The 26,050-nt window shown below is 36.8% G+C and overlaps 1 protein-coding gene across 4 annotated transcripts in view; it reads left to right on the top strand.

Annotated features, from left to right (window-relative positions):
- The first annotated feature begins 7,883 nt into the window (after positions 1-7,883).
- The window catches only part of tmeff2a (transmembrane protein with EGF-like and two follistatin-like domains 2a), an 88,049-nt gene continuing 69,882 nt past the window's right edge, over positions 7,884-26,050 (top strand). Inside the window, exons 1-2 of one of the 4 annotated variants that reach the window (XM_051119577.1) lie at positions 7,884-8,032; positions 22,164-22,273. In XM_051119577.1, the coding sequence (XP_050975534.1) occupies positions 7,987-8,032; positions 22,164-22,273 (156 nt within the window). In that variant the 5' untranslated portion in view covers positions 7,884-7,986. Of the gene's footprint in view, positions 8,033-11,279; positions 12,398-22,163; positions 22,274-26,050 lie in introns of those variants that run through there. The other 3 variants (XM_051119576.1, XM_051119575.1, XM_051119574.1) reach the window with 3 other exon arrangements.

Genomic DNA, 26,050 nt, shown 5'->3' with positions numbered 1-26,050 from the left:
TGAATTAGAAAATGCACACTAAATGCCATAAATATTAACAAATGTTTCATATCGAGTGGGAGGATCTAGGAGCCATTAGTTGAAAAGTTCATGATTTAGAAGTTCAGGTTAGGAGATTCAGTCGGTTTACATAATGTATGTGGGGGCATGTTCAGCTCAGTAATACAAGGAAATATTGAAGAATATGGACATTATACAACAGCTCATATATGTGAATAGGCTTGTTAAACGCTGATTTTTATTTCACTAAAATGGTATTAACTTAACTTGCTAGTCAGTGTAATTTAAAATATATATTTTTTAAATAACTGAAAGTTCTTAATGATACATAGATAGATAGATAGATAGATAGATAGATAGACAGACTGTTTTTGGTGAGCAGTGTTCACAAGTGCTGTTGCAGTTGCTTTAATGTCCACAGGAGGCAGCGTGGGGTGCTTAAAGTCTTCTGCAATAAACCCATGAGGCTGTGCAGGGGTTGATGGGTAAAGCCTGTGGAGCACAAAGGTTCGGCAGATAAGGCTGTTGTGTGTCCCCATGGTGAATCAATATTTTTCATCGTAGCAGCTTAGCCAGAAAAAGGAGAAGGAGGAGTTGGATTTCACAGCCAGAGAGCGTGACATTTCTGCAGGCAGCTCGCTCAGACTCACAAAGTATCAGAAAGCTCTATGTCGCTCAGATTTCCAAACGAACACTTTGCTGTGGTGTTTTTTTGCTACTGTGGATGAGTTACACTTGCTGTAAATTACACTCAGTGGATGGTAAACAAATAAAAAACAGAGAAAGTAAAAGTTCCAGCAAGTGCAAGAAATCTGAAAGTCCCTGTAGCTTTTTTTCTCATCATAAAGCTCACAGTAAAAAAAATGCTTTTTAATCCAGTCTTTTCAGTGATGGGAACTTCAAATGACAGGTTTAATGTAAATTCAGAGCTTGAAATTGAAGTAATTTACCTTGGAGAACATCTGATCTGCTTAATCATGTGTATAAATCACTGATCTCTAACTCTGTAAGTGGCACTGTTATTAAAATAGAAATGGTAATGTTATTAAAAATGTTTAAAGAAATAGTTCTGACACCTCTTTGAAATTAAAGTGCTTGAAAGTGTCTTCAACCTTCTCATTTCCTCTGTGGAATGAGACTTACTTTTTTGGCTCCATAAATTAAAATGGCCAAGTTCATCTCCCAGTACCACACTATAAATTCATTCATCTTATTTCAATGAATAAACTTATACTAAACTTAAAGGGGTCATCGGATGCCCATTTTCCACAAGTTGATATGATTCTTTATGGTCTTAATGAGACATATATAACATACTTTGGTTAAAATTTCTCAGTGGTAGTGCAAAACAACACCCTTTTTACCTTGTCAAAATCAGTGTTTTTGAAAGCGAGCTGTTTTAGTGCATTTGCCTTTAAATGCTAATGAACTCAGGGCGGGTCTAAGGTAAGACGGCTGTGTCAATCAAATATCGTGGGAGTGGCCTTGGTTGGTGTGACATCACACTGACAAGATGCTGAGAATGGCCTGATTTGAAAAAGGGGATATTACTTATAAAGATTTAAAAAAAAAATACCACTGGGTGGATTTTTATTATTGTAGGGTGGTTGTGTACACACACTGCCAACACACATTTATGTTCAAACAACATGTAAAAGTGAGTTTTGCATCCGATGGCCCCTTTAAAATAAACATACTCTAAGCCTTTTAAATAAGCGTTTCTAAAATCTTTGTTTAGGTATAAAGCTTATACATACTGTAGTTATCAGGCATCTAACGTGAGTGTTGCAACCTGGTCTCATGACAAAAACGTACCTTTGGAAACTTTTTCACAAGATGCAAAATACGCACCGCCTTGTACGTTTCATGACACATTTGAATTTGAAATGTCCACTGGGTGGCGCTTAAACCCTTTTTTTTATGTGACGTTGCTTTTGTACGTGTCACAGCAGTTCTGACTTGAAATGTCCATTGAGAGGCGCTATAACTCTAATACTCCGTGACGTTTTAAAATAACGTACAATCTGCACTACACCTAACCCTACCCGATAATATAAACAGAAGTGAATGTGACATAAAAACTCAATTGCAACCATGCTATTTTAGCTTGTTTTTCGATCTTGCAAGGAGAAGTCCACTTCCAAAACAAAAATTTACAAATAATTTACTCACCCCCTTGTCATACAAGATGTTCATGTCTTTCTGTCTTCAGTCGTAAAGAAATTATTGAGGAAAAATTTTAAAAATTGAGGAAAGCATTTCAGGATTTTTCTTCATATAATGGACTTCAATTGTGCCCCCAATTTTGAACTTCCGAAATGTAGTTTAAATGCAGCTTCAAAGGACTCTAAACGATCCCAGACAATCTTAACCCGATCTAAATGATCTTATCTAGCAAAACGATCGGTCATTTTTTTCAAAAAATAAAAAATTGTATACTTTTTAAGCACAAAAGCTTGCGTAGCACGAGCTCTCGGATGCGTATCCACGGGTCGTTCTTGAACGATTCGTTCATTTTGAACGAATCTTTAAAGTGACTTGCAAGGATGAGTTATCTCGGGGAGTGATTCGTTCAGTCGCGCATACACAACATCCTATTAGGTTCTGTACTTGAGTTAGTTCCGCCGTTTCGAGTCTTCGGGTTTTTCGAGTCATTCGTTCATCTTTTGGGGCTGTCACGTGATGCTGATTTTGTTAAAATTAACGAAATGACTCGAAAAAAGATTCGTTCAATTTGCTTACGAATCACGTTTAAGTTCATCGTCTGTGTACTCCGGTTAAAAAAAGGTAGAGTATGGCAAAAAAAAAACCTCCATCTTATTTTCTCCTACAACTTCAGAATCGTCCGACACTTTTTGTTTGTAAACAGCGTTTGACTCACTTGCACTTTCTTGGTCTTTGCGCATTCGCTTTGTAAACACTGGGTCTGTAGTTCCAGCTACGTTCAGTGTGACCTTTCGACATGATTCAATAGTATGTCATGAACGCGCATGCCAGAACCTGTGCTACACGAGCTTTTGTGCTTAAAAAGTATACAAATTTTTATTTTTTGAAAAAAATGACTGATCGTTTCGCTAGATGAGACCCTTCTTCCTCCGCTGGGATCGTTTAGAGTCTTTTGAAACTGCAGTTAAACTACATTTTGGAAGTTCAAAATCACGGGCAGATTTGAAGTCCATTATATGAAGAAAAATGCTGAAATGCTTTCCTCAAAAACCATAATTTATTTACGACTGAAGACAGAAAGACATGATCATCTTGGATGACAAGGGGGTGAGTAAATTATTTGTAAATTGTTGTTTTGAAAGTGGACTTCTCCTTTCAGCTCTTTCATCGTGAGTCAGGTTTTTGACAGGATTCGTACCCAAGGATTCTACATCTGAAGTCCAATTGCCGGCCAAGCTACTGATCAAGCTTGTTACGTCTAGAAAGCAAAACATATGGAGCTGTAATCATAACTACGAAAACAATTACAAATGCTCACTGTTTTACGTTTGGTACGTATTTTATGTCTTGCGGTAGCAATGTTGGGAGTCATGATCAGTTTGATCTATGTATAAATGAATATAAAATCCATTTTTAATTAAGTTCTTGACCATAATGCATGGTCCTTGACTGATCCTCATAATCATTTGAAAGTTAATAGAGATAAGTGCCTGTGCACTTTCATTATGGCAGTCTTCTGTCCTTCACACCTTTGCTTTTATTCCAGTTTCCACTACTTTGTCCACTACAAATGTGTTATCGAGTGCACTGAGAAGCTCAGGAACAGTGGCTTTCATCCAAGTGTCTTTTTAAAGCTGGAGTGCTTCAACATTAGCACTCATTTTTTTTAGGTTCAAAACCTTAGTCATCTTTGCTTTAAATAGCACTGCTACAGGCAGAGTCCATAACTGCAATGGTTATGCCACTTGTATCATAGGAATTAGCTTAAGTTTAATCAGTGACTGAAAATATAACAGCAAAATATAATTTGCTTCTCTGCTAAGAAAATAGCTGTTTTTAAAGATGCAATTGCGTTTAGCTCGCCATCATGGCTGGAAATGGAAGCATTTGTAACATGATTATTGATCATCATACCTTAAAAACCACATGTGGTCATGACGTCTTGGTGAGGGACTTTGTGATCAATGGATTACAAGCAAAAAATAGATGCTGTGTAGTTTTAACAAGCTGGTATCAAGTTATTGTTTACATGTTGGTAGTCCACAAATAGCAGTCATTCAGATAACAGCTTGCCCGTCAATATGTCTCATCTTCAGTTGCATTCATGCACAATAAAATGCAATGGATAATGCTTTTTGTCTGCATCCTTTTTGGAGTTTGACAGCCACTCGTCACCATCCACTTTCATTGTGCCTACTACTTATTTTAATCCAAACTCTACTGTAGTGTTTCTCAATAACTAGATGAGACCATCTCAGTGCTCGTATTTCACACCATCATTTTGTATCCTGTGTGAAACAAGCACCTTCTCTGTCAGTCTGTGCTACAACAGGCCTTCAGGGCCCCTGGCCGACAGCTGGAAGTGGCAGTTTGCCAGAGGTGCTGTTATTTTTTACTGCTGTCGATAAGACTCTGAACTGGCAGTAACCCACAACCATAGCTGATTGGCGAGACTCACCCATAGCCAAGTTATGGTGTGACAGGGCTGTGATTAAAGAGCTTGTGAAACAGGCCTTGTTCAAACTTGTGTTGAGATAATGTGGTCCATCAGTTTAGAGGTGTGAAGTTACATGGTGGTGTGCTAATTGATGCTTTGATGTGATCATTTTGTAAATCTGTGTGAAGGGATACATCATTCTGATATTGTGCCAGACAGAATCATGCCACATTAAAGGTCGTGACACACCAAACCAGCGGTCGGGCTTAAATGAACATCAGGTCGTCCTTAAGCGTCTGTCAGCTCAGCTTTTGTGGTGTGTTTCATACCGTCGGCACTAGTCGGACCCCAACGGTGGCTTTTTGACCAATTTAGCATATTCACTCACTCTGAATGGCTGTTCAGCTTAGCGAGCAAGTGTGGAAGAAAAAAGGACCAACACAAAAGGCTGTTGTAATTTTACATCATCTTACTTGAGTCCAATATGCAAACATCATGATTGTCTGGAACAAGGAAGTTGATCAATATAATTCTGCTTTGTTTACAGTTTGTATATCCTTTTTTGAAAAGACAAATGTAGACTGCTGCCACCTACAGATATAGAATGTTATTTCCTCTCACACAGGTGCAGCTGTTTAGCCCGGATGCACACGACGTGAGGTGAAAACACAATTAGCTTTCATCACTGCAACTTTTTTAATGTTGCTTTGATGTTTTGCAGCCTTAACATTCATATTTATGAGCCAGCCATAGTCTACCGTTTCTCCTTACTATACAGTACTCAACATTTGAAGTGGATCAAAAAAGTTCAACAGCGTCAACTTAATAATAGAAAGAAAAAAATATTATCTGGAAAAAGTTTTACAGTATAATTGAAACATACATGAAAACACTATAAAGTAAATTTAAAAAATATTTAATTTAAATAATAATTAAAAACAATTTTTTACAGAACAACACTGCTATTTCATGGATTTTTCCTCATTTCTATTAAGGTGTTTTTCTTTAATTATACAGTTTTTGCCAGTGACTTGACTGTTTTTTGCTATATTTTTTTTTTTTATAGTGTAAAGCCCTTATTTGTACAGTTTTTCCCTAGATTATTACAATGACATTACTAAATGTTCTACAGAGAAACTGTTATTTTACACGTTAAAACAATCAAAAACTTTCAATAAAGTGTCAAAGCATGCTCAAAATGGTAAATTAAATGTACAGATTTTCTGTACAAATAAGAAGAAATACAGCACAATTAAATTTAACTTTTAAAACGATGAACATAGAACAGTTTTATCAAAATGCTAAATTAAATATTCTTATCTTAAAGGATTATTTCACTTCCATAATAAAAATTTTCTGGTCATTTACTCACCCCCAAGTCATCTAAGATGTTCATGTCTTTCCTTCTTGAGTCAAAAAGAAATTAAGGTCTTTGAGGAAAACCTCCTAGGATTTTTCTCCATATAGTGGACTTTAATGGGAGCCAGTGGGTTAAAAGTCCAAAGTGCAGTTTCAATGCAGCCTCAAAGGGCTCTACACCACAAATGCTTATATTGTACTAGCCCTGCGTCTTCACACATTACGTAGTCACATTGGAAAGGTCACACCAAGACAGTGTTTTTACAAAGCAAATCTGCAAAGAAAGTCAAATGCCCTTTACAGCAATGGGTAAAACAACCCATTGATATAGCTACACTGTAAAAAAAAACAACAAAGAAAATATTTTTTTTAATTATTTAAAATAATTTGTTATTTTAAATGTTTAATGTTTAATTTGTTATTTTAAATGTTTAATAATTTGTTAAAATTTTAAATTCAGTCAACTGAAATAAGTTTAGTCAACTTGAAATGTTAAGTTGTACTACAACTTAGATATTTGAGCTGACTTAAAAAATTTGGTTTGTTAAACTTAATCTTGGTAAGTTACCCTGCTGCCTTAAAATGTTAAGTTTACACTCAAATATCTAAGTTGTCACTAAGTTGTTACAACTTAACATTTCAAGTTGACTAAACTTTTTTTGAGTTGACTGAACTTAAAATGTTAAGGTAGCCAGGTAACAAATTATTTTAAGTGGACTCAAATTGTTTTTTAACAGTGTACACTGTAAAAAATAAAAAACACAATTTGTTGAGTCAGCTTAAAATAATTTGTTACCCTGCTGCCTTAAAATTTTAAGTTCAGTCAACTAAAATAAGTTTAGTCAACTTGAAATGTTAAGTTGTACTAAGTAACAACTTGGATATTTCTGTTTGCTAAACTTCACAGATGGGTAAGTAACCCAGCTGCCTTAATATTTTAAGTTGATTCAACTCGAATATCTAAGTTGTCACTTAGTATAATTTAACATTTTAAGTTGAATAAACTTTTTCTGAGGTGACTGAACTTAAAATGTTAAGGCAGCTAGGTTACAAATTATTTTAAGTTGACTCAACAAATTGTTTTTTACAGTGTAGCTGCTTTTACAGTATATTTCAGGAATAGGGTTTCTCAGAAAGTGATGCTTATATTTGGTGGTCAAGACAAATCTCTAAAAAGAGCAAACAAAGGTTTGTTTTGAGTTAATAACAAATGTTGCATGTTGCATTGAACAGTTCAAAAGTGGAAGCAAATCAGTGAATTCATGAATATCCCCAACAAGCCATATAATTTCCTTAGCATTTGTGTATGGTATCAAAGGAGGAGGATAGCAATCAATTTGTTACTGCTGAGAAAATTCACAGCTGTACTGAAATCTGTGTGCAATATCCAGCAGCAAAGAACAAAAACATCTGGTCGACTCTGTATTATGAGGGAACGAAAAAAAAACCTGTTCCACTGGTAAGCAGGAGTTCAACTGTAAAAACAAATCAATTAATTCATAAATATTTCTAAATGACTACATTATTCACTTAGAGTCTATATGGATTATAGACTGCATGCCTGTGGCACAGTTGTTATGCAATAAGTGATTTACAATTTTCCTTACTGAGCCATTGTTCTAATGGGAAATGATTAATAATACCAAACTACAGGCATCTTATGTCTCAGAGTATCAGTTTAAGAATTTAACTTTTTAAATAGAGTCATTTCAGAACATTCTTAAATGATCCAATGCAAAGAAGATCAATATCTATAATTTATTCACGTAATATGCTTGCCATTTTTTACATACACAGATAAAGAGAAGAGCTTCTCAGCAGGACTACCGAAGCACCAATAGAGCGTTTTAAAACGCCTGCATCATTAACGGATCCCATGCTGCTAGAAGACTCAAACACCACACGCTCCCTCCAGAGATGTGACCTTCTCACCGGTCCCCAGGCAGCCTTCCTCATTACCCTGCTCACCATATACTCCTCCAGCGAAGACTTACATATAATGAAACCATGAGACTCCAGTTGCCATGTCAACTCTCCAAGTATGTTCCACAGGGGATTCTTCCAGTCCGGGTGAGAGATGACATGTTAGATGTGATGTAAATGATTTATAAAAGGTATGGATCTAACTGGGTGAAATGGGGACAGTTGTTGTAATGCAGAAACCAATGCTGGAACTGAACAGTGGCCCACAAAATACAGTAAATGTGCCTTTACCCGTGAGGGGAAGCATATACTGTGAAATAAGTCCAGGTTAAAGAGTCTAGAGAGAACAAAGGCAAGCTTCTATAAAGCTAATTTATCGTTTTATCTTTGACACCATTACTAGTTCATACGCTTAATTAAACCCACATTATACCGTATATATTCCTTTGAAAATGTTGAATTCTAAGTGTTCATTGATCCTGAATATTTTTGCTATATCAGATAACTAAAAGCAGCTGAGGGAGACTTGCCAAGACTCCTTTTTAAAGGTGTTTAATTTCTTATGGCTCTGATAAGAATAAAGATGTCAGGACTCAACTCCAGTGAAATAATGGTCATAATGCAATCTAGTCTTTCAAAACACTTAGTTTGAATATCTCTTACCAGTTTTCTTCCTATTTCTTAACAGGTCCTGTAAAGGACATGAACTTTTCTTCGTCTCCTGCTAAACCAATGATTAATTAATGTTCCATAGTCTTAATTACAAGGTCAGATTCATCATGTGATACATGATACCGCATTGAGAAAACTACAGAAATCCTATGGCAAGGGTGTGTTGTTTTATCTGTCAAGAGTGTCTGTCGGTGATAGCCCAGAGCCAGCTGCTCTCCAGAGGAGCTCTGAACCGTGCTAATAATACTGAGCTGGTATGGAGCCAGACTCCAGGAGAAATGTGGGAATGATCAGGTAGAAGAGAAATGAACAGTGGAGAGTATATCGTAATTTTTCTTGAAGACGTGCCCAGAAGTCCAACTTTAAACTGTTTTAAACGTTTTAAACCTTTTTTTTTTTTTTTTTTTACAAATGTGTTCTTCGCTTAAAGAGAAAACACGCCAGTCGTAAAGACGTCTTGTTGGGAAATACATATACCGTGTGACAACATTTCTAAGAAAATAAAAAGATTAGAGTTCGTTCATCTTTTTTATTTGCTGACATGATTTTGATAGATGAGTCATGTCAGCATGTTGTCATTATTTATTAGTTCTGCACTCAAACAGCCTTCAAAATGAGTTACATTAGTGAAAAAGTCAGAGTATTTATTTTCACAAAGGCCAGGGAGTTAAAAAATTCTGGGAAAAGAAAAATAATAATTCACCCAAAAATGAAAATGTTTTAGTTTCAAACCTGTAAGGACTAAAAACACAAAAATACATTCTGACTTAGTCCGTGAAATTGCCTTCCATCAGTTTGGCATCAGTAACGTCAAATGCCTCTGGTTTTCCTTTGTCTTGTAACCAAATCTAAACCACTAAGTCTGGAAAACTTTTATGATGCTTTTTGGTACCCTGATAAAAGCTGCTTTCATGTTGTGGGAAAGACTTGTATTTGTGCTATTTTTTTTTTTTTTTTTTTGCATTGTTACACAGAAGAAAGTAAGTTATACAAGTTTGTAACAGTGAGAAAAACTCAGTGACTAAGAAGAAGATTGGTGAGGGAGGTCACTAAGAGACCGGTGACAAATCTGATGGAATTACTGGCTGAGTGTGGAGGAACTCTGCATTGAACAACTGTTGTCCAGGTGCTTCACCACTTACAGTTGCATTAAGTGGCAAAGAGACAGCCACTGTTAAAAAACTCATATGACATCTTGGCTACAGATTACCAGAAGACGTGGAGAATTATGAATCCAGCTGGACGAAAGTTTTACAGTCTAATAAGACCATAATTGAGCTTTTTGGCCATCAGACTAATCGGCAGATTTATGGAATGACTTGTAATAACCCAGTGAGATTTTTGTTTGCACAAGGAGTCTGACAACAGCCACAGAGATCAGATCTCACCATCGTCACTCACATTTTTTTTACCTTCTGACTGAGCTTGAGCAGTTTTGAAACAAATGGGAAAAATAACAGTGATAATAGTCCAAGTTATTGAAGACCTATTCACAAGACCGTAACTGCTGACAAAAGATGCATCTAAATAATGATTTGTGCAAAAAAAGTATGAATATTTATGCAAATGATTCAGTTGTGTTTTAACTAATTTCATTTAAAATAATAAAAAAAGGTCTCACTTTGATTTTTATTATTATTATTTCTTTTTTATCCACTTTGGTTCAATATTCAAACATGAAACATTTCATAGGGGTTGATGCTTTTTGAAACACAGTGGCCTTAAAGTACAGTGGTGACCAAAATTATTAAAACACTAGTATGCTGAACAGCTAAAAAATGGTTTTAAGTCATTTATTTCTATATTTTGCTGTAGTGTGTCAGTAGGAAATATCAGTTTAGATTTTCAAACATTAATTGGATTAAATGGAACAAACTGAGACAGACTAAATCCAGAAGAACTGTGGCAAAGTCTCCAAGATGTTTCAAGATGCCTACCTGCATAGCTACCTGAAAAACTATGTGCAAGTGCGTCTAGGGCAAAAGCTTCTTTAAACGCAAAGGATGGTCACACCAAATGTTGATTTATTTGGTTTAATTTGGTTAACAGAAGTTAATTGATAAATTAAATCTATTCCTCAATTTACAGCATTTTTACACAAGTGCCTAACACTTTTTAACAGTACTGTAGCTTTGCAGGTAGGTTTCTTGAAGCATCTCGACTCTAATTGCTGCTAAAAGATGTATCTGCATCTACTAAATAAAAATGTGTGAATACATGAATGATTCCGTTATGTTTAATAACTAAAACTAATTTTATCTTAAAAACCACCAAGTTTTTACTGTTTTTTTTTTTTGTTTCATAGGGGTTGAAACACTGTAAAACAAAAGTATGGCCTTAAAAGTATGTGTACACTTAATCGCCTGCAAACACGTGTCTTCTGTGTTCTTTCTAAATAAATGCTGATTGTTTTGATGTTTTGTTACATAATGCCATACATTTTAAATGAGGCATAAGGGTCCACATATTTTGTGCCTTTCTCGCTGCGCCTCTCTAGTCTTTGGTCTTTTAGTCTTTGTTGCACTCTGTTCAAGTTTGATCAGGTATGCAGGTATCGTGTATTGTCCTGTGTGAGCAACGAGGGCAACAAGACAAGTACGTTACTGGAGTATTAAGTGATAAAGAAAACGTAGTCTAACCAGCTGTACTTGTGCAAGTTGCTTTTTTATCACCGTCAATACCCCTTGCGAGGTAGCTTCTCTGAGACGAAATGTTGCGTCATTAAATGTCGTCTTTTGACCCGTATCCATTAACGCGTCTCTGCATATCCATTTCCACCGCCGAGATCATCCGGGAGCGTCGCAGACAGTCGTGAACTCCGCCTGGTCCCTCGGTTCCCTCGTCTAATGCTGTAAGTCTTTTGTTTAGGACATGGGGATCATTTCACAACGCTGCAAGTTTCCAATCGATTTCTGCTGCCGTCGCGCTCAGAGCAGCAGTGCTCAATTACTGAGAAGACTTTCTCGGCATGGCCCTTCGCCCACGCGTTTGCAAAGCAAGGGTACACTATTCTGCGCTGCCCGTCGATATGCTCGAGCTGGACCATCGCCTCGCTCCTGACACTCCTGCATCCCTCTCGACCAATCAGAGGCGCGGCATCGTCCCGCCCCTCCCGGTTCCTTGAGAACACGTGATCCGAAGCGGTCTGGAAACCTGCCGCTCGCCTTCAGTGCGTTATTGTGGTTCACAGGTACAGAGGAATGGCCCTCCGCGAGACTCTGACAAACTCACGGCTCTCCGCGAGCGCACGGAGTGAGGACGGAGGACAGTCTCTCTAAGCCGCGCCTCAGTGGATGTTGTAACTTCGGCATGTCACTCGAATGGGATATATGATTTTTGTGCCCCACTTCTGCTTCTTAAAAACACCCCTCGCGTCTTTTTATTTTCGCCCTGCTTTCTGAACATCTCGCTTACCCACTTCCCTCCATCTCCTCCCCTGTCATCGCACCCAGACCTCTCTCTCTCTCATACCGCATCTGCACCCTCTCGCTTCGGGCGGATCCTCGCTCTGGTCATCCAGAAACAACTGCTTCATGGGGCACACTCCTTCCGTCGGAAAATGTCCCTCTCTTGGCTTCTAAGCGCACCGGCAAAGTTGACAACATTAGGACCAGGGCTGTCGTTGCGCGTCTGTGAGCAGTGTCGGGGGAACTGAAATGGGTGTCACGGTGGCGGCGGCCCTGCACGAGCCCCGAAGTCCGCACCAGTGGAGCCGGATAGTGGGACACTGGGTATGGATTGCAGTCTTGTCCTTTCTCGCCACTTTCCCGGTGCAACAACTTGGCGCTTTCCCGTCCTCCCTCAGCGACTGTCAGACTCCGACTGGATGGAATTGCTCGGGTAAGACGTTCAAGTAGTCCGTTGAAGGGAATAAGGTTTGACGTTCCCTTGGCAACGGAAGACGGCTGTTTATCACACAAGTAGCATAAGTTATGGATCAAAATTGATCCTAATATGTGGTGAGGCAAGCTTTTGCATTTCGCTGCTGAAAAGATGAGAAAGACCAGTTTCAGTTAGTCTACTGATGATCCGAGCGAGCTGTTTGGATTGTTACAGCGTGAATAGTTTATTATTTATTTTCTTTTCTTCCCACTCTAACGCGATATGTAAATAATGACATTTTAATTGCAACCAAAATGAACAGTTTTCTCCCCCAGCTATTCGTCTCAAATGAGAGGAGCATAACCCGGTCGATCTATAATCGTTATTATTCACCGCAATAAAGTCAATAAACTGTCAACTGTTATTGTTTTTAGATATTGTTTTGCTTGCGGCTTAAATGGCTCCGTCTTGTTCGCACGGATGAAACCGTGTTTAGTCTACTAACAGTCGCTGAGACCACATTTCCTACAATAATTGACCTGTTTTTCAAGTTCAGTGCGTTCAGAGGAAAAACGGATGCTTCCGTGTTAATTACAAACTGAAGACCTGAAGAGAAACAGGCAGATTATCTAATCTGAAAAATAAGAAAAAGCGACACTTGTCGTCATTCTGCCTTTATCATCTGAAGTTTCTAAATGAACTTCTTCTTAGAGTTCCATGTTTGGAACAATGTGTGCTTTTCGCATAACCTAAAACTCGCATTTTTATTTTTTTGTGGAAAAAAGTCAAGCACACATCCGTGCGGTCCCTCACTATTACGTTCTTGTACTGATAACACAAATCGGCAACTGATTTTAACGTTATAATCTGCATAGAAAAAAGGCAATTTACCTTGGCGTTGTGCAAATTTTAAGCTTCTCGTTCCTACGTACAGCGATCGAACAAGTGGCGATATATTATGGTTAAGTTTAAAAACTTGCATTCTCGAAGAATGCACGTGCAAGAATCCTTTTAGAAGCCAAGCTTTTCTTGGTAACAGTTCCATAAAGCCCGGATAATAATCTCGAGCATCAGTCCGTTGTAGACTCGGATATTAAGTGGGTTTTGATTTGGATTGCGGCCGACCTCTTACCCTCACTGTCAGAGCGCCGTTCAGATGATTGCAGATGCACGTGAAATAATCATCATGCGCCCTGAGGCGCGAGAGACGCTCGGAACTCGTCGCATATTTCTGCACAGTTTCCCGCCGTGGCGCCTGACTATCAATCAGCAGGTCACCGTGGGCAATTAGGTGTCGTTCCAAAACGTCTATCCTTGCCTCTTGCTTGCACTTTGGTTATACAACTCATGGCAATGGCATGCATGAGACGTGGGAAGCTCTACCACAGGCATGCCTGAAGGCCACTTTAGTGTTTCCAGGATTTACAAAAAGGTGTTGATTAATTTTCCTCATAAATCCTGACTACAAATGCAGTCACACAGCTAGTGCAGACTAAAAAAACATAACACTAATTGCCAGAATCAAACAGGTTTACAGCTAATGATCTATTCAAACAGGTGTGGTCAGTGTTTGGAATTATAAAGTGAGTTTTTAATAGCGGATCCGATTGTTAGGGGTGACATTTAAAAGCATTTAGTGACAGTTATTCAAACAGCTGTCAGCACATTTGACAAGCATTTCTTTTCTTCTGTAAAACAAATCTATCTTGAATAAATCTTTTTTGTCTGTTTTTGAATACAGTTACAGGATTTTAACTTTTAGGTTAACTGTTCCGTTGCTGAATTAGTGCGCACAGCAAACAGAATGGCTATATATTTGGATATTTCATTGCATATATAAGAGAAGAACCTGCAGTGTTATGGCATAAAGCCTGAATTTCCAAATGACTGAATATAGTTTAAATCTCCAGCACAGAATTATGCGCTGAACACAGCAACAATGTCCAGCAAAACAAATGCAGGCCAGCTGTTTAGTCAACAATCCTAACCTAAGGCCATTGGCAGTGTACACAACATAATACTTTTGCAAAGTGCGTGCCTTATTATTGAAGCATCTTCTCTGTTCATGACTAGAATTCAGTGTCAACTCTGTAAGCTATTTTGTATCAATTTTATGTAGCTACTGCCTCAAAAGTAGTTCACTGCCCAAAGGGCCGTAAGCTTTTATTTGTATTATTCATAGATGTCAATAGCTTTCCTTTGGAGAAGTTTTTGCAGTGCTGGCTCACTGAGGGCTTTTGCATATCAGCTGCAAAGAAGGCGAGACAAGCAGAAACAAAGTAGGCGAGAGGAGACAGCAGACTTTTATGAACTGGAACAGACAAAACAACATGAACTGCCAGTTTTTGGTAGTTCAATTAAAGTCTTAAAGGGATAGTTACTGTACTTGCATGACTGACTTTCTTCTGCAGTACACAAAATAAAAAATGTTCGTTTTTTTTTTTTTTTTGTCTATACAATGAAAAATCTATTTGAATCTTTGCTGTCTGTTAGATGTAGAGTATTGTCAAGTTCTTTACAAAGTGTCCAGATTTTTCAAAATGCACTTGTTGTGCTCTTGTATCACTAAAAAGCAGAGAATTCTGAACAGATTCTTTTGTGTTACACCTCAAACAAAAGCTTAAACCATTCTCAAGTGCTAGTAATGTCCTGGGGTTTGAAATCCAGCTTTTTAATGGCCAGACAACTGGTCTGATGTCTCACTCACTGGAGCTGTCTACACTTCACCTTTAGAATATTTGTGTCTCTGCCAGCTTGCTTCTTTCAATTATTCACCTCGCTGGCAAGGCAGAAATAACAATCTGCATCTCCCTCGATACTCTCCCGTTTGGCACATTGTGAGACGTAACATTGGCTCACACTTCTCGTTTGTTTTGATAAAATTACGACACTCTTGAGGAGAGCGAGGAGACCTGCAATACCAGGTGTCTGAGCCAAACAAAGTTTCCTATTTCACTGCAGAAAGAAGAAACAAGCAGCTGGAGGTAGCATTGGCAACACCCATAATTAGTAAGAGCTCTCTTACTGTTGTTGGCTAATTATAATAATATTGGAGGTGGAATTATTCATTAGTACAGTCTTGTGCTCTTCATATGTATTTGGAAGTTATGAAGTTTTGCATGTATTCCCTATACTGAATGATGCATAAATCTGCCCTTCACCTTGTCACTGTAAAACTACAGCTGTAACTCACAACCTATTTGTTTTAAATAGCCTTCCATTAGCTACTAAATGGCTATTATGCAAAAGTGGCCAAGCCATAGGACAAATTACGCTGCTCCAAACAACTATTCAAAAGCAGTTACCAAGGTTATTCTGATTATGAAGTTCTTTATAGAATTTGTTGCTTTAGAATCTAAAACCAACTTGTTCGGTGGGAACCCCTACTTACAAGGCAGTATGTAAATATTTGGCCTTGTATAGCATGTCTTCAATGAAACAGAAATAGCAACAGTTCTTTTCTGCCATATTGTAATGTGCGTCTGTGTGCAACGAGTTATCGAAAAGGTCTGGGACTTGGTTGTGTCCATCATTTGTTGATGACTGGATTTTGAGGCAGAGTTTAAATAAATAGTGCACCCCAAAATTAATATTACCCCATGAATTACTCACCTTCAAGGCATCATGGGTGTATATGACTTTCTTCTTTCAGACGAATATAATCAAATACAAAATAATTCCGGGAATTATAATGGCAGTGGGTTGTGGTTCAGATTTTAAAGCGCAATAAAGTGCGTCCATCCATCATAAATAGTATTCCACACAGCTCTGGGGGTTAATAAAGGCCTTCTGAAATAAAGCAATGCGTTTGTGTAAGAAAAATATCCATATTTACAGCTTCATAAACCATAATCTGTAGCTTCCACTAACTGTTGTACGCACAGTGGCGTTCCAACTAGATCAACTAGTCAAAAGTTTTTGAACAGTACGATTTTTAATGTTTTTTTTTTGTTTGTTTTTTTTTTTGTTGAAAGAATTCTCTTCTGCTCACCAAGCCTGAATTTATTTGATCCAAAATACAGCAAAAGGAGTAATATTTTTAAACATTTTCAGTTTGAATATATTTTAAAATGTAATGTATCTCTGTGATTTCAAAACTTTCATCATTACTCCAGTCTTTAGTGTCACATGATCCTTTAGAAATCGTTTTAATGCTGATTTGCTGTTCAGTAAACTATTATTATTATTATTATTATTATTATTATTATTATTATCAATATCTAAAACAGTTTATTACATTATTTTCAGGATTCTTTGATAATTAGAAAGAACCATTTAATAATAAATGTTTAATGAGCAGCAAATCAGAATATTCGAATGATTTCTGAAGAATGATGTGACTGGAGTAATGATGCTAAAAATCAGCTTTGAAATCACAGGAATAAATGACATTTTAAAATGTATTCAAATAGAAAACAGTTATTTTAAATAGTAAAAATATTTAAATATTATATTATATATTATAAATCTTGCTGTTCAAAAACATTTGACTGATAGTGTATATAATATTATTAATATATAACATTATATAATATATACATTATATTAATTAAAAAAAAAAAACACGGTTCAAACGTTAACAAAAAAACAACAACAACATGCATTTACAAAATCGATTTAAGACTTTAAAGTGTTTCCTTTATGTTAAAAAAATTTAGGGGTTCATTGTTCAGAGACAACTATTTTTCACACTAACTCCTATTTATTTATTTATTTTTTTTTTTCAGTTCTGTTTAATAATGTTTGTGACAGATATTATGCATATTCTTTAAATATTCTAAATGTTAAATAATCTTATTTTAGAAAAAGAAAAAATATGATTTTATTGATGCATTGGTTTAGTGTTTCAGGAATACTATACATTTTATAACCTTTCTTTAAGTCTACATTATGTACTTGTGTTTTTTAGGCTAAATTGTTCCAGTATGTTTTAATGTCAGTATAAGCCTGTTTGTTGGGAGGTTAAATATAGTGTTTGCCTTCCAAGTGACAGCTTCAAACGAATCGACTCTGCAAACCATTGTTGTGGATAGTCATGCATCAACTGTTATCTTATTTACTGCAGTGTGTTATGCAGGCTGTTTGCACATCACATTTTACTATGCACATACCTTGAAGTTCATAAGAGTCCGGTGAACTGTTTTCATACTAACAGCGAGTCTATTTCGGATTCAGGAAGAGTTGCTTTAACTTGTTTTAGTGGGCCGTCAGATAGTAGAGCATCAAGGATGAAAGATGTAATTTCCTGTTTAATCATTGCTTTGTGACTTCAAGGAATGACTTTGAGGATTTTTTTATTGAAATATTCAGGATGGTTTTTTTTCTTTTACTGTCTTGTTGTCCACACACATACAGTGCTTCTTCACAAAGAAAAGGAAAACAGATCTTATCTCTCTGTGTAGACAGCTACTGAAAGATTGTCCTGGCAGAGAGACTTTAAAGAGAGCAGAACAAAATTCCTTTCCGCTCTTGGTAACTCGCCCATTGCTCAAAAAGCATTTTAAACAGATTTCCAAAAGCGTATTTACAGTTAATCAAATTATCTGACTGATGCCTTGGTTAAGTTTAAAATCTGGTTAAGCATTTAGAGGCCTTTCAGTGTCCTTGATGAAGAAATTACCGTAATAAAATTGCAAGGATGCCACTGCCTGTTTCCAGAACTCATTTCCTCTAGCGTGACCTGATAACTTTCCTCAGTCTCTGTTTTTACTTTCCTGTCCTAACCTTATATAGGCTTTGAACTTTATGATGGTCCAGACTAGGAGAATGTGGACGTCAAGGGGAGCATAAGAAGCTTCTTAAAGGTTACTTAAAGAGATGGTTCACTCAAAAATTAAAATTGTGATTCAAAACAGTGGTGACTTTATTTCTTTTGTGGAACATAAAATAAGTTATTTTAAAGAAAGTTTCAGCACGTCAAGGGGGGTCCAAAACAACTTTTGCATATAATAGTAAATGATAAAAAGAATAATATACAGTAAAAGGAGCTTATTCCTGGTTTGTTGTCGATGAAAGGTTACTTGCATGGCTGTGAAGGCTTAGCAGACAAAAAGGTTGGTAAACACCGGTCCTGACTGTTGAATCATTCTTAATGTATTCAGTGTTTGTTTGTGTTTGTGTGTTAGACAGAATACATATTTTCAAGGTCAGTTGGTGTGTTTCTTCCACAGGTTTCTGAAACGGTGGCACCTCATGTGTTATTTTTTAATGGAATTTGTTTTTCGCTACAGGATGCTTCAGATTAATTAGACTGAATAGAGGGATTTTGTGTTTGGTGAGAGAAAAGCTCCTGTGACTCAGATCTCCATGTTCCTCTCCGATCCATTACACCATTTCCCCCTTCTGCTCCTGCTGCCAAGTGCCTCGTTGAATACTGCATGTTGCAGACATGCACTCAAATGTATCTACCTGTGTCGCGAGGTCAAACTGTATTATGACACAGCTGCGGAAGGGCAGCCAAGCAGTAGAGGTGTGACAAAATGCTTTGCATCTGTATGCCATCGCAAAGGGAGCGCTTGCATCAATAATGCAAGCAGATGCATCATGCTCACTCAAACCGAAGAGTAATATGCCATATTAGATTTATCATCCAAGTGGATCTTAAATGCAACTTCCAGAACAATTATATGTGTGTTTGAAAATAAAGTTGCATGATCTCAGTGTTTTTAGTCTATGCAGTGAAAGTCAGTGGAGCCAAAAAAGCGATTATGGCGATAATATGTTCAGCACTATCTCACAACCGGTTTGTACGTATTTTACAAGGTGGCTAATTCATACGAATTCATACGACCTCATTCGTACGATTTTGTACAATTTAGACCCCAGTGATTGGTAGGTTTAGGCCTACCCCTAAACCTACTAGTCACTGGGGTCTAAATTGTACAAAATTGTACGAATGAGGTCGTATGAATTCGATTGCACATCACATTTTAAAATGAATATTTTCAAATTCATACCAATTGGAGAACTCGTTAAATATGTACGATTTAGCAAAAAATGTGAGGTTGTACAAATTAGCCACCTCGTAAAATATGTACGAATTGCTATGAGATCAGGTTGAAATGTTTCATATCAGGTAATATTATGTTAATTATCACTATAAATTTCAAATCTTTGAAGTTTGAAGGCAGATTTTTGCCCTTATAGTGAAAATTGAAAACTGCTACTTGAGGTTTTAAACTAAACTTTATGGTCAGAACATGACACTTCATGTTTTTGAACTCTTTATACTTTCCAGTCGTTACATAAATACATAAATATCTTAATAGAAAAATTCCTTTCTTTGTAAATTTCTTGTAACTACATGGTTTATTATGAAAAACAGTAGTCTAAATACATTTAGTATAAATGCACAATTGCTATAGGTTAATAACAAAAAATTCTGTAGTTATGTTTCATTACTCCTTTACTACATTTAATACATATATGTAATATATATATACCACATTTCTGTCACATAACCATGGTGCAGTTAGTGTTACTACATCCATGGTAAATGATGGTGATTTGTAGATTGAAAAATCTTCTGTTTGTCAGCACTCTTTCATCCGGCTTTAAACTCGTTTAAATCGCAGAGTCATTTGTGTTCTTCGCTGAATTTAAGCGCTTCACGCTGGATCTCACAGCACTGTTTAGTGAGTTCCATGAGTTCCCAATTCGTATGAATTTGTACAAATGACCTAACCCCCGCCCCAAACCTACCCGTTACTGGGGTCTGGACAAATCATACAAAATCAAACAAGTGAGGTCGTACAAATTAGCCACCTCGTAAAAGACGTGCCAATTGGTTGTGAGATAGCACTGGTCTTATCAACAAGTTTTAATCACCAAGTGGGTAAACTATGGGTTTAAGGCACTTCTTAAACCCCCGAGTCTAATACTTCTTACGCAAAACATTTTCCTCACATAAATGTTTTGCGTAAGAAGTATTGGACTCAAATTAAAGAATGAATTAGTTTTTCACAGAGTCATTTGTGTTCTTCACTGAATTTAAGTTCTTCACACCGGATCTCACAGAGCTGTTTAGTGGTCGTGTATTTTACGAGGTGGCTAATTTGTACGAATTTGTACGACCTCACCTAATTTTTGCTAAATCGTACATATTTTCAAAAGTTCCCCAATTCGTATGAATTCAACAAATTGTAGACAAATCGTACAAATGTGGCGTGATTCAAATGAGTAGCACTGTTTCATTCTGCTTTTAGTGCATAAACATTAAATCGAACATTTATTAAACTCTTGTTATCGTTTTATCGCGATAATTATCTTTATCATTTTATCACCCAGCCTTAAATGAGCACTTTCTTTTTCTTGGGTAAACTGTGGGTTTAAGGCACCAAGTGATCTAGGACTTCTGCTGATGTGAAGTATTAGACTCAAATTAAAGCATGAATTCTTACTTTATCAGTAAGCCAAGAGACTGACAATGGTTTTGACTAATTAGCTTTGGCAAATATTCTGACTAGTATTTGTTGCTTCAGTAGGCTGAATTGATTGAATGTCAGTTTATCACCGCTTCTTAAGAACAGATTGTGAACAAGATGAATTTTAATGAAATATTCCTGTTGCAAAGCATGAACAGCTACTAATTTTACACGAGGGATTTATGCACAAACCAAGAGGCAGCATCATTTCTCAAGGTCTCCAGAATTGTCTGAGGCGCACAATCTGAATAGTGCAAATGTCTTGCAAGACTGCTATTCTTTTTGGCCCCTGTAGTGTTTGACGTCCATTGATAATTTTTTTTAGCTGAAATGCAAATAAGCCACAAGGTTATATAAGACATATTTCCACGCTGTATGTGGCCCTTCAGCAGGGGCCTAAAGTAGCTGCATGTCCTCTGGTGTTGTCGTTACAATGAGCAATGTTCTGGTTCATTCTAGCTTCCAGGCCTCTCTGGATAACACAGGGTAAAAATACTGTGTAGCACTTGCAAGAAGCTTATTTGCTTTGACAGCAAAAATCCCAGGGCACATGAGCAGACCCACTGTTTTGTGTCGTATAGTCTTATTATGATGATATATGGCGCTTTGAGTCGAAATATATGCCGGTAATGTGGAATGCATCATGATATTGTTCTCTATGTAATGTTTGTCATTTTTATAATATTAAGCAAATGACAGAGATGCTTATTTTTTGCATAATTATCACAGGTATCAGATAAGGGCTGGATGATGTAGTGCCTAATGGGTAAACTCATTATTTTGGGAGCTTAATTGGTAAATGTTCAGCAGTCAGCTTTTGTATGCTGAATAGTAAAATTAGGTTTTGACTCAGCGGTGGCCTGTTTTTGGAAGCAACTCATCTTAATAGTAATCATCTTAAGGAATCCTTGTGGACTTAAACTGTCTGCAAGCTCTTGACTTTTGATGAAGTGTGATTTTTCAGAGTCTGTCCGACTGCTCAGCAAAATGAGAATATTTCGCAGAGCCTTTACTCAGCTTATTATAATAGCTGAATAAGGTTTGCATGTAGTGATTCCAAGAAGTTCACCATGTGCTGAATCATTATTCCTCCATGAGCACTTGTTTTATTCCCGATAAGAAACTGTCTCAAGAGCAAAATATGGTCTTGGCGAATGGAGGTGCTCATCATAACTTGATGAACCCTTCAGAAGCCCTGCCAGCCTGCCTGCAGGATGACGTGTTCGTTCTCTTAGTTCTGCTGAATTATTTTTGTCAGTGTTTGAAAGAACATTATCCTGCTTGTGCTGGTTGTGCCTTGAGACTGCTGTGTTAATGCAGAAATTCATGATATTGTTTTTTGGCTCTTTATGTTGTTGCAGGGGATGATGACCGGGACACAGATCTCTTCCTTTGTGACACCAACACTTGCAAGTTTGACGGCGAGTGTCTCAGAATTGGGGACATAATAACATGTATATGCAACTTTAAGGTAAGAACACTTCCTCTATGAACCAGCGTTACTAATCCAAGCTACAGGTTACAGCAATACATAATGGTTTATCTATTACAAAACCATTTGGTTATGCCTATTACTGGAATATTCAGTAAATTAAATACTTCACATATAAAATAACGTTTTAGGGTTCAAGCACGTTGTGCTTGGCCACTTGGTGGCCCTATTATGGGGAAAAGCATAAAAATGGTTATAACTGCGCAACCATTTGTCCTTAGAAAATGAAAACCTGTGTGCATGTTCTTGGTCCAAAGTGCCACAAGTGTCTATAAGGACATTTGCGTATCTCAAAAAACATGGCCACCATTGGCCGATGAAATTTGAGCACCTATTAGACAAGGTTAACGAAGGCAGATTGGAACAAAACTCGGTGGGCCTGTTTGACTTATGGCCCCAAAGGTCTGTTAGAAATTTGAAAGAAAAATCGGCCACTGAGGGCTTGAACATTGTACGGTTTTTCGCACATTCACGCGGTATTCATGTTTTACAATGGAACTCCTCATTCCAGGTAATTTTGCCTTTAGAACCAATGCTGTCAATCAAATCATTTGTTAAATGATTAAGAATATTTAAAAAAAAATGACTTTTGCGAACTAGTCCTAGGTTTTTCACTCAATCTGGAAAAAAACACTGCAGTACAATTCTCTTTAGGTCAATAATTATCAAAATCCAAATTTTGAAATTTCCACTTTTGGAAGCTATAATGGGGTCGTTTAGAAAAGGGGCCTGTCCAAATTCACCAAAAATCCTATAAACCTTAAAGAAAAACTCAAAACCTGATGAGCACATGCGACAGGTGATTCTAAACAAGCATGAAAAGTTTTAAGGAGATCGGACAACAGGTGATGCTGTAACAGTCGATAACATTAAAAAACATTATATATCTGATTTGCCAAAAATGCCTTTTTCAATCATCTATTTAGGTGGTTGCAGGCTTGCTAAACAATATGTAATGTCTTTTTCCATATTTGCTTAACTGCCTTAAAGTGCTTGAACCCCGGTAATCGCTGCTTGCAGCTTTTTTTTGTATTTGGGACATGGGTGCAGAACAAAATATGTGGCTGCTCATAATCTTTCAAGACACAAAATATGTGGCTTTTCATAATCTTTCAAGACATGTCTTTCATTGCGACTACATTTCACTTCATGTAAAGTAGAAACAAAACACTCAAAACCACAAAATTAATGGTAACTAATAATGAATGTATAGTTCTGACTGGATGAGCCACACAAAGCAGAACCTTTTCTTCTTGATTTCTTTGGGACTCCCATGTTTATTTGTTGCCCTCTTTCAAAGTAATGTAAATCAGTCTCAGTCACCATGAAATCAAAATTGATATTTCTCATTTACTTAACTTGCGTTGGAGTGTTTATTATGAATAGTTTGTCCCTGATCATTATTGTATTATTATTATTTTTTTTAAATACATGCCCCCATAACCTTTAATTAAACATATTAAAGGGGTAACTCACCCAAAAATGATAATTCTGTCATTAATTACTCACCCTCTTCCTTTGAAGTCCTAGAGCTTTCTGACCCTGCATAGACAGCAATGCAATTGACACATTCAAGGCCCAGAAAGGTAGTAAGGACATCGTTAAAGTAGTCCATGTGACATCAGCGGTTGAATCGTAATTTTATGAAGCTACGAGAATACTTTTTGTGCGCAAAGGAAACAAAAATAACAACAATTTCTTCTATGAATTTCTGACGTAGAACCTGGATGTGCTGACATTTCGAAGATGTTATTGAAAACATCAAAGCAAACTCTTTGCTGTATTTAAGCATTGATGCTGTTTCATTCACGGAACAGCCACAGTGCTTGCCGAAACCCTACCTTGATCACAACCAGCAACAGGATACAGAATAATTGTACAATCTAATTTAATCAAAAATTATATTTGAATCCTCTCAGATCATTTTACAGTTTTTTTTTTTTACAATTTTAAAACCAGTGGCCTTTTGGAGGTAGAAAAAATAATATGCGTCTAATGCGCAACTCAGACGCAAGACTTTGATGACATGATAACAGTGATTTCAGCTAGGCTTCAGTATATCTGTCTTTCGCTCTTTTCTGTCTAAACGATTTTTAAGAGGACTACTAGAAAGTGTCCCACTTTGTCTGCTTTGGCCTTGAGATCACAGTGAAATGAAGATGGAGAGAGTCGGTCCTAATAACATCTGAGTTTGGTCTAAATGAAAATGCATTAGAGTCCCTCCAAGGCACTGAGCACATAGGCACTCAATGAGTCTGTTATTTTTATCCCAGCTTGCGAAGGAACATTAGTTTCTTTGGCGAGATAAATGGCATTACCTGTTTGTCCCCCTCCCCTCATCTTTTTTTTTTTTTTTTTTGGTCCAAATAGAACTCAGACTCATGATGGTGCTGTGTTTTTTTTAGGACAAACCCCATTCTGTGTCTGGCCTTACTAGGTCACATTGTTTTAATTTGTTTTCAAGTGAGGCACTAATGCCATCGGCGAGAATAGGATCAGCTTGATTTAGGCATCCTGGACTGTGTGCCAAATGTGCGCAAGTGAAACTCTGGCGTCAGCTAGCTTAAACCTAATAATGCTCAATGTCTTTATTCCATTAAGTGAAATAATTCATCAAAGAAGGATCTCAGAGAGGCTCATGACGGGTATGAAGCCCGGGGAAGTCTACAGTCAGGGAGGTAGGGTTGCTGAAAAGAGGAAGACGGTTTGATCTGCCCATGAATAGAGGTCATTCAGCCCCTGATGTTCATTTAGTGATGTTTATTCACCTCACACCAGCTCTTGGAGGCGCCTGGCACATCACTCATACTGTGATGTTTACTTAAGATTGGTTCTTTAATGGTTTTTTTAAGTATTCATTATGTCTGAATGTTTGGTTGAATTTTACCACTTTATGCAGGGTTCACAAAAACAAGGCTGCAGAACATAATGTCACTTTTAAGTGTGTCTTCTGTATGAACTTTTACACTTAAAAGTCTGCTTCATCATTTCACGCTGAATTATAATTTACTAACTGAGACAGCCAAAGGGAAGCTATATGGCTATTGTATAATAATAATTTTCTGTAAATTAAATGATTAATATAGGAAAATAGGAATTGTATATAGCACACAATGGTTCAAAAGAGTGTCTGTAATTTTATTTTATTTTATTTTTTAAAAGAAGATGCTCATCAAATCTGCATTTGATCACAAATACAGCAAAAGCAGTAATATTCTGAAATATTTTTATGATTTAAAATAATAAAAATTTTTAAATTGTCATCTGAGCCTTTAGAAATTCTTTTAATATGCTGATCTGGTGCTCAAAAAAACATTTATTGTTATTAATTTTGAATTTATTTATTTTTTTGTAACATAAACACCTTTACTGAACTTTTGAACGGCAGTATAACGTTTAAAGTATGTGGTATTTGATTGAAACATGGTAAAGTTTTAGTTATCTTTCTGATTGTTTATGGCAGATCCAACTCTGTTTTTCTTGATTTGTTTATTTAATATTTTCTGTTTTTGTTATGATCCATACATTTTTGAATAAGCGTGGTGAAGATCAAAAAAAGAAGTGTGAAATGTAAAATTTAATCTCGCCAAGGAAATTAATCTAATGCACCAAAGTATCCCTGTGGCCAGTGGAAAGCAGAAACTGAGAGCAATGCAGAAATGAAAGTCATTTTATTTTCGTAAGTGCTTGTAATACTTGCAAAAACTTTCTTTAGTACCTTATTGCATTGTGAGAGGTTGGTTAACCCCAAAATCA

The sequence above is a fragment of the Labeo rohita genome, chromosome 9 (genome assembly GCF_022985175.1).
Source record: "Labeo rohita strain BAU-BD-2019 chromosome 9, IGBB_LRoh.1.0, whole genome shotgun sequence".
NCBI lineage: Eukaryota > Metazoa > Chordata > Actinopteri > Cypriniformes > Cyprinidae > Labeo > Labeo rohita.
This window is presented reverse-complemented; position numbering and strand designations above follow the sequence as displayed.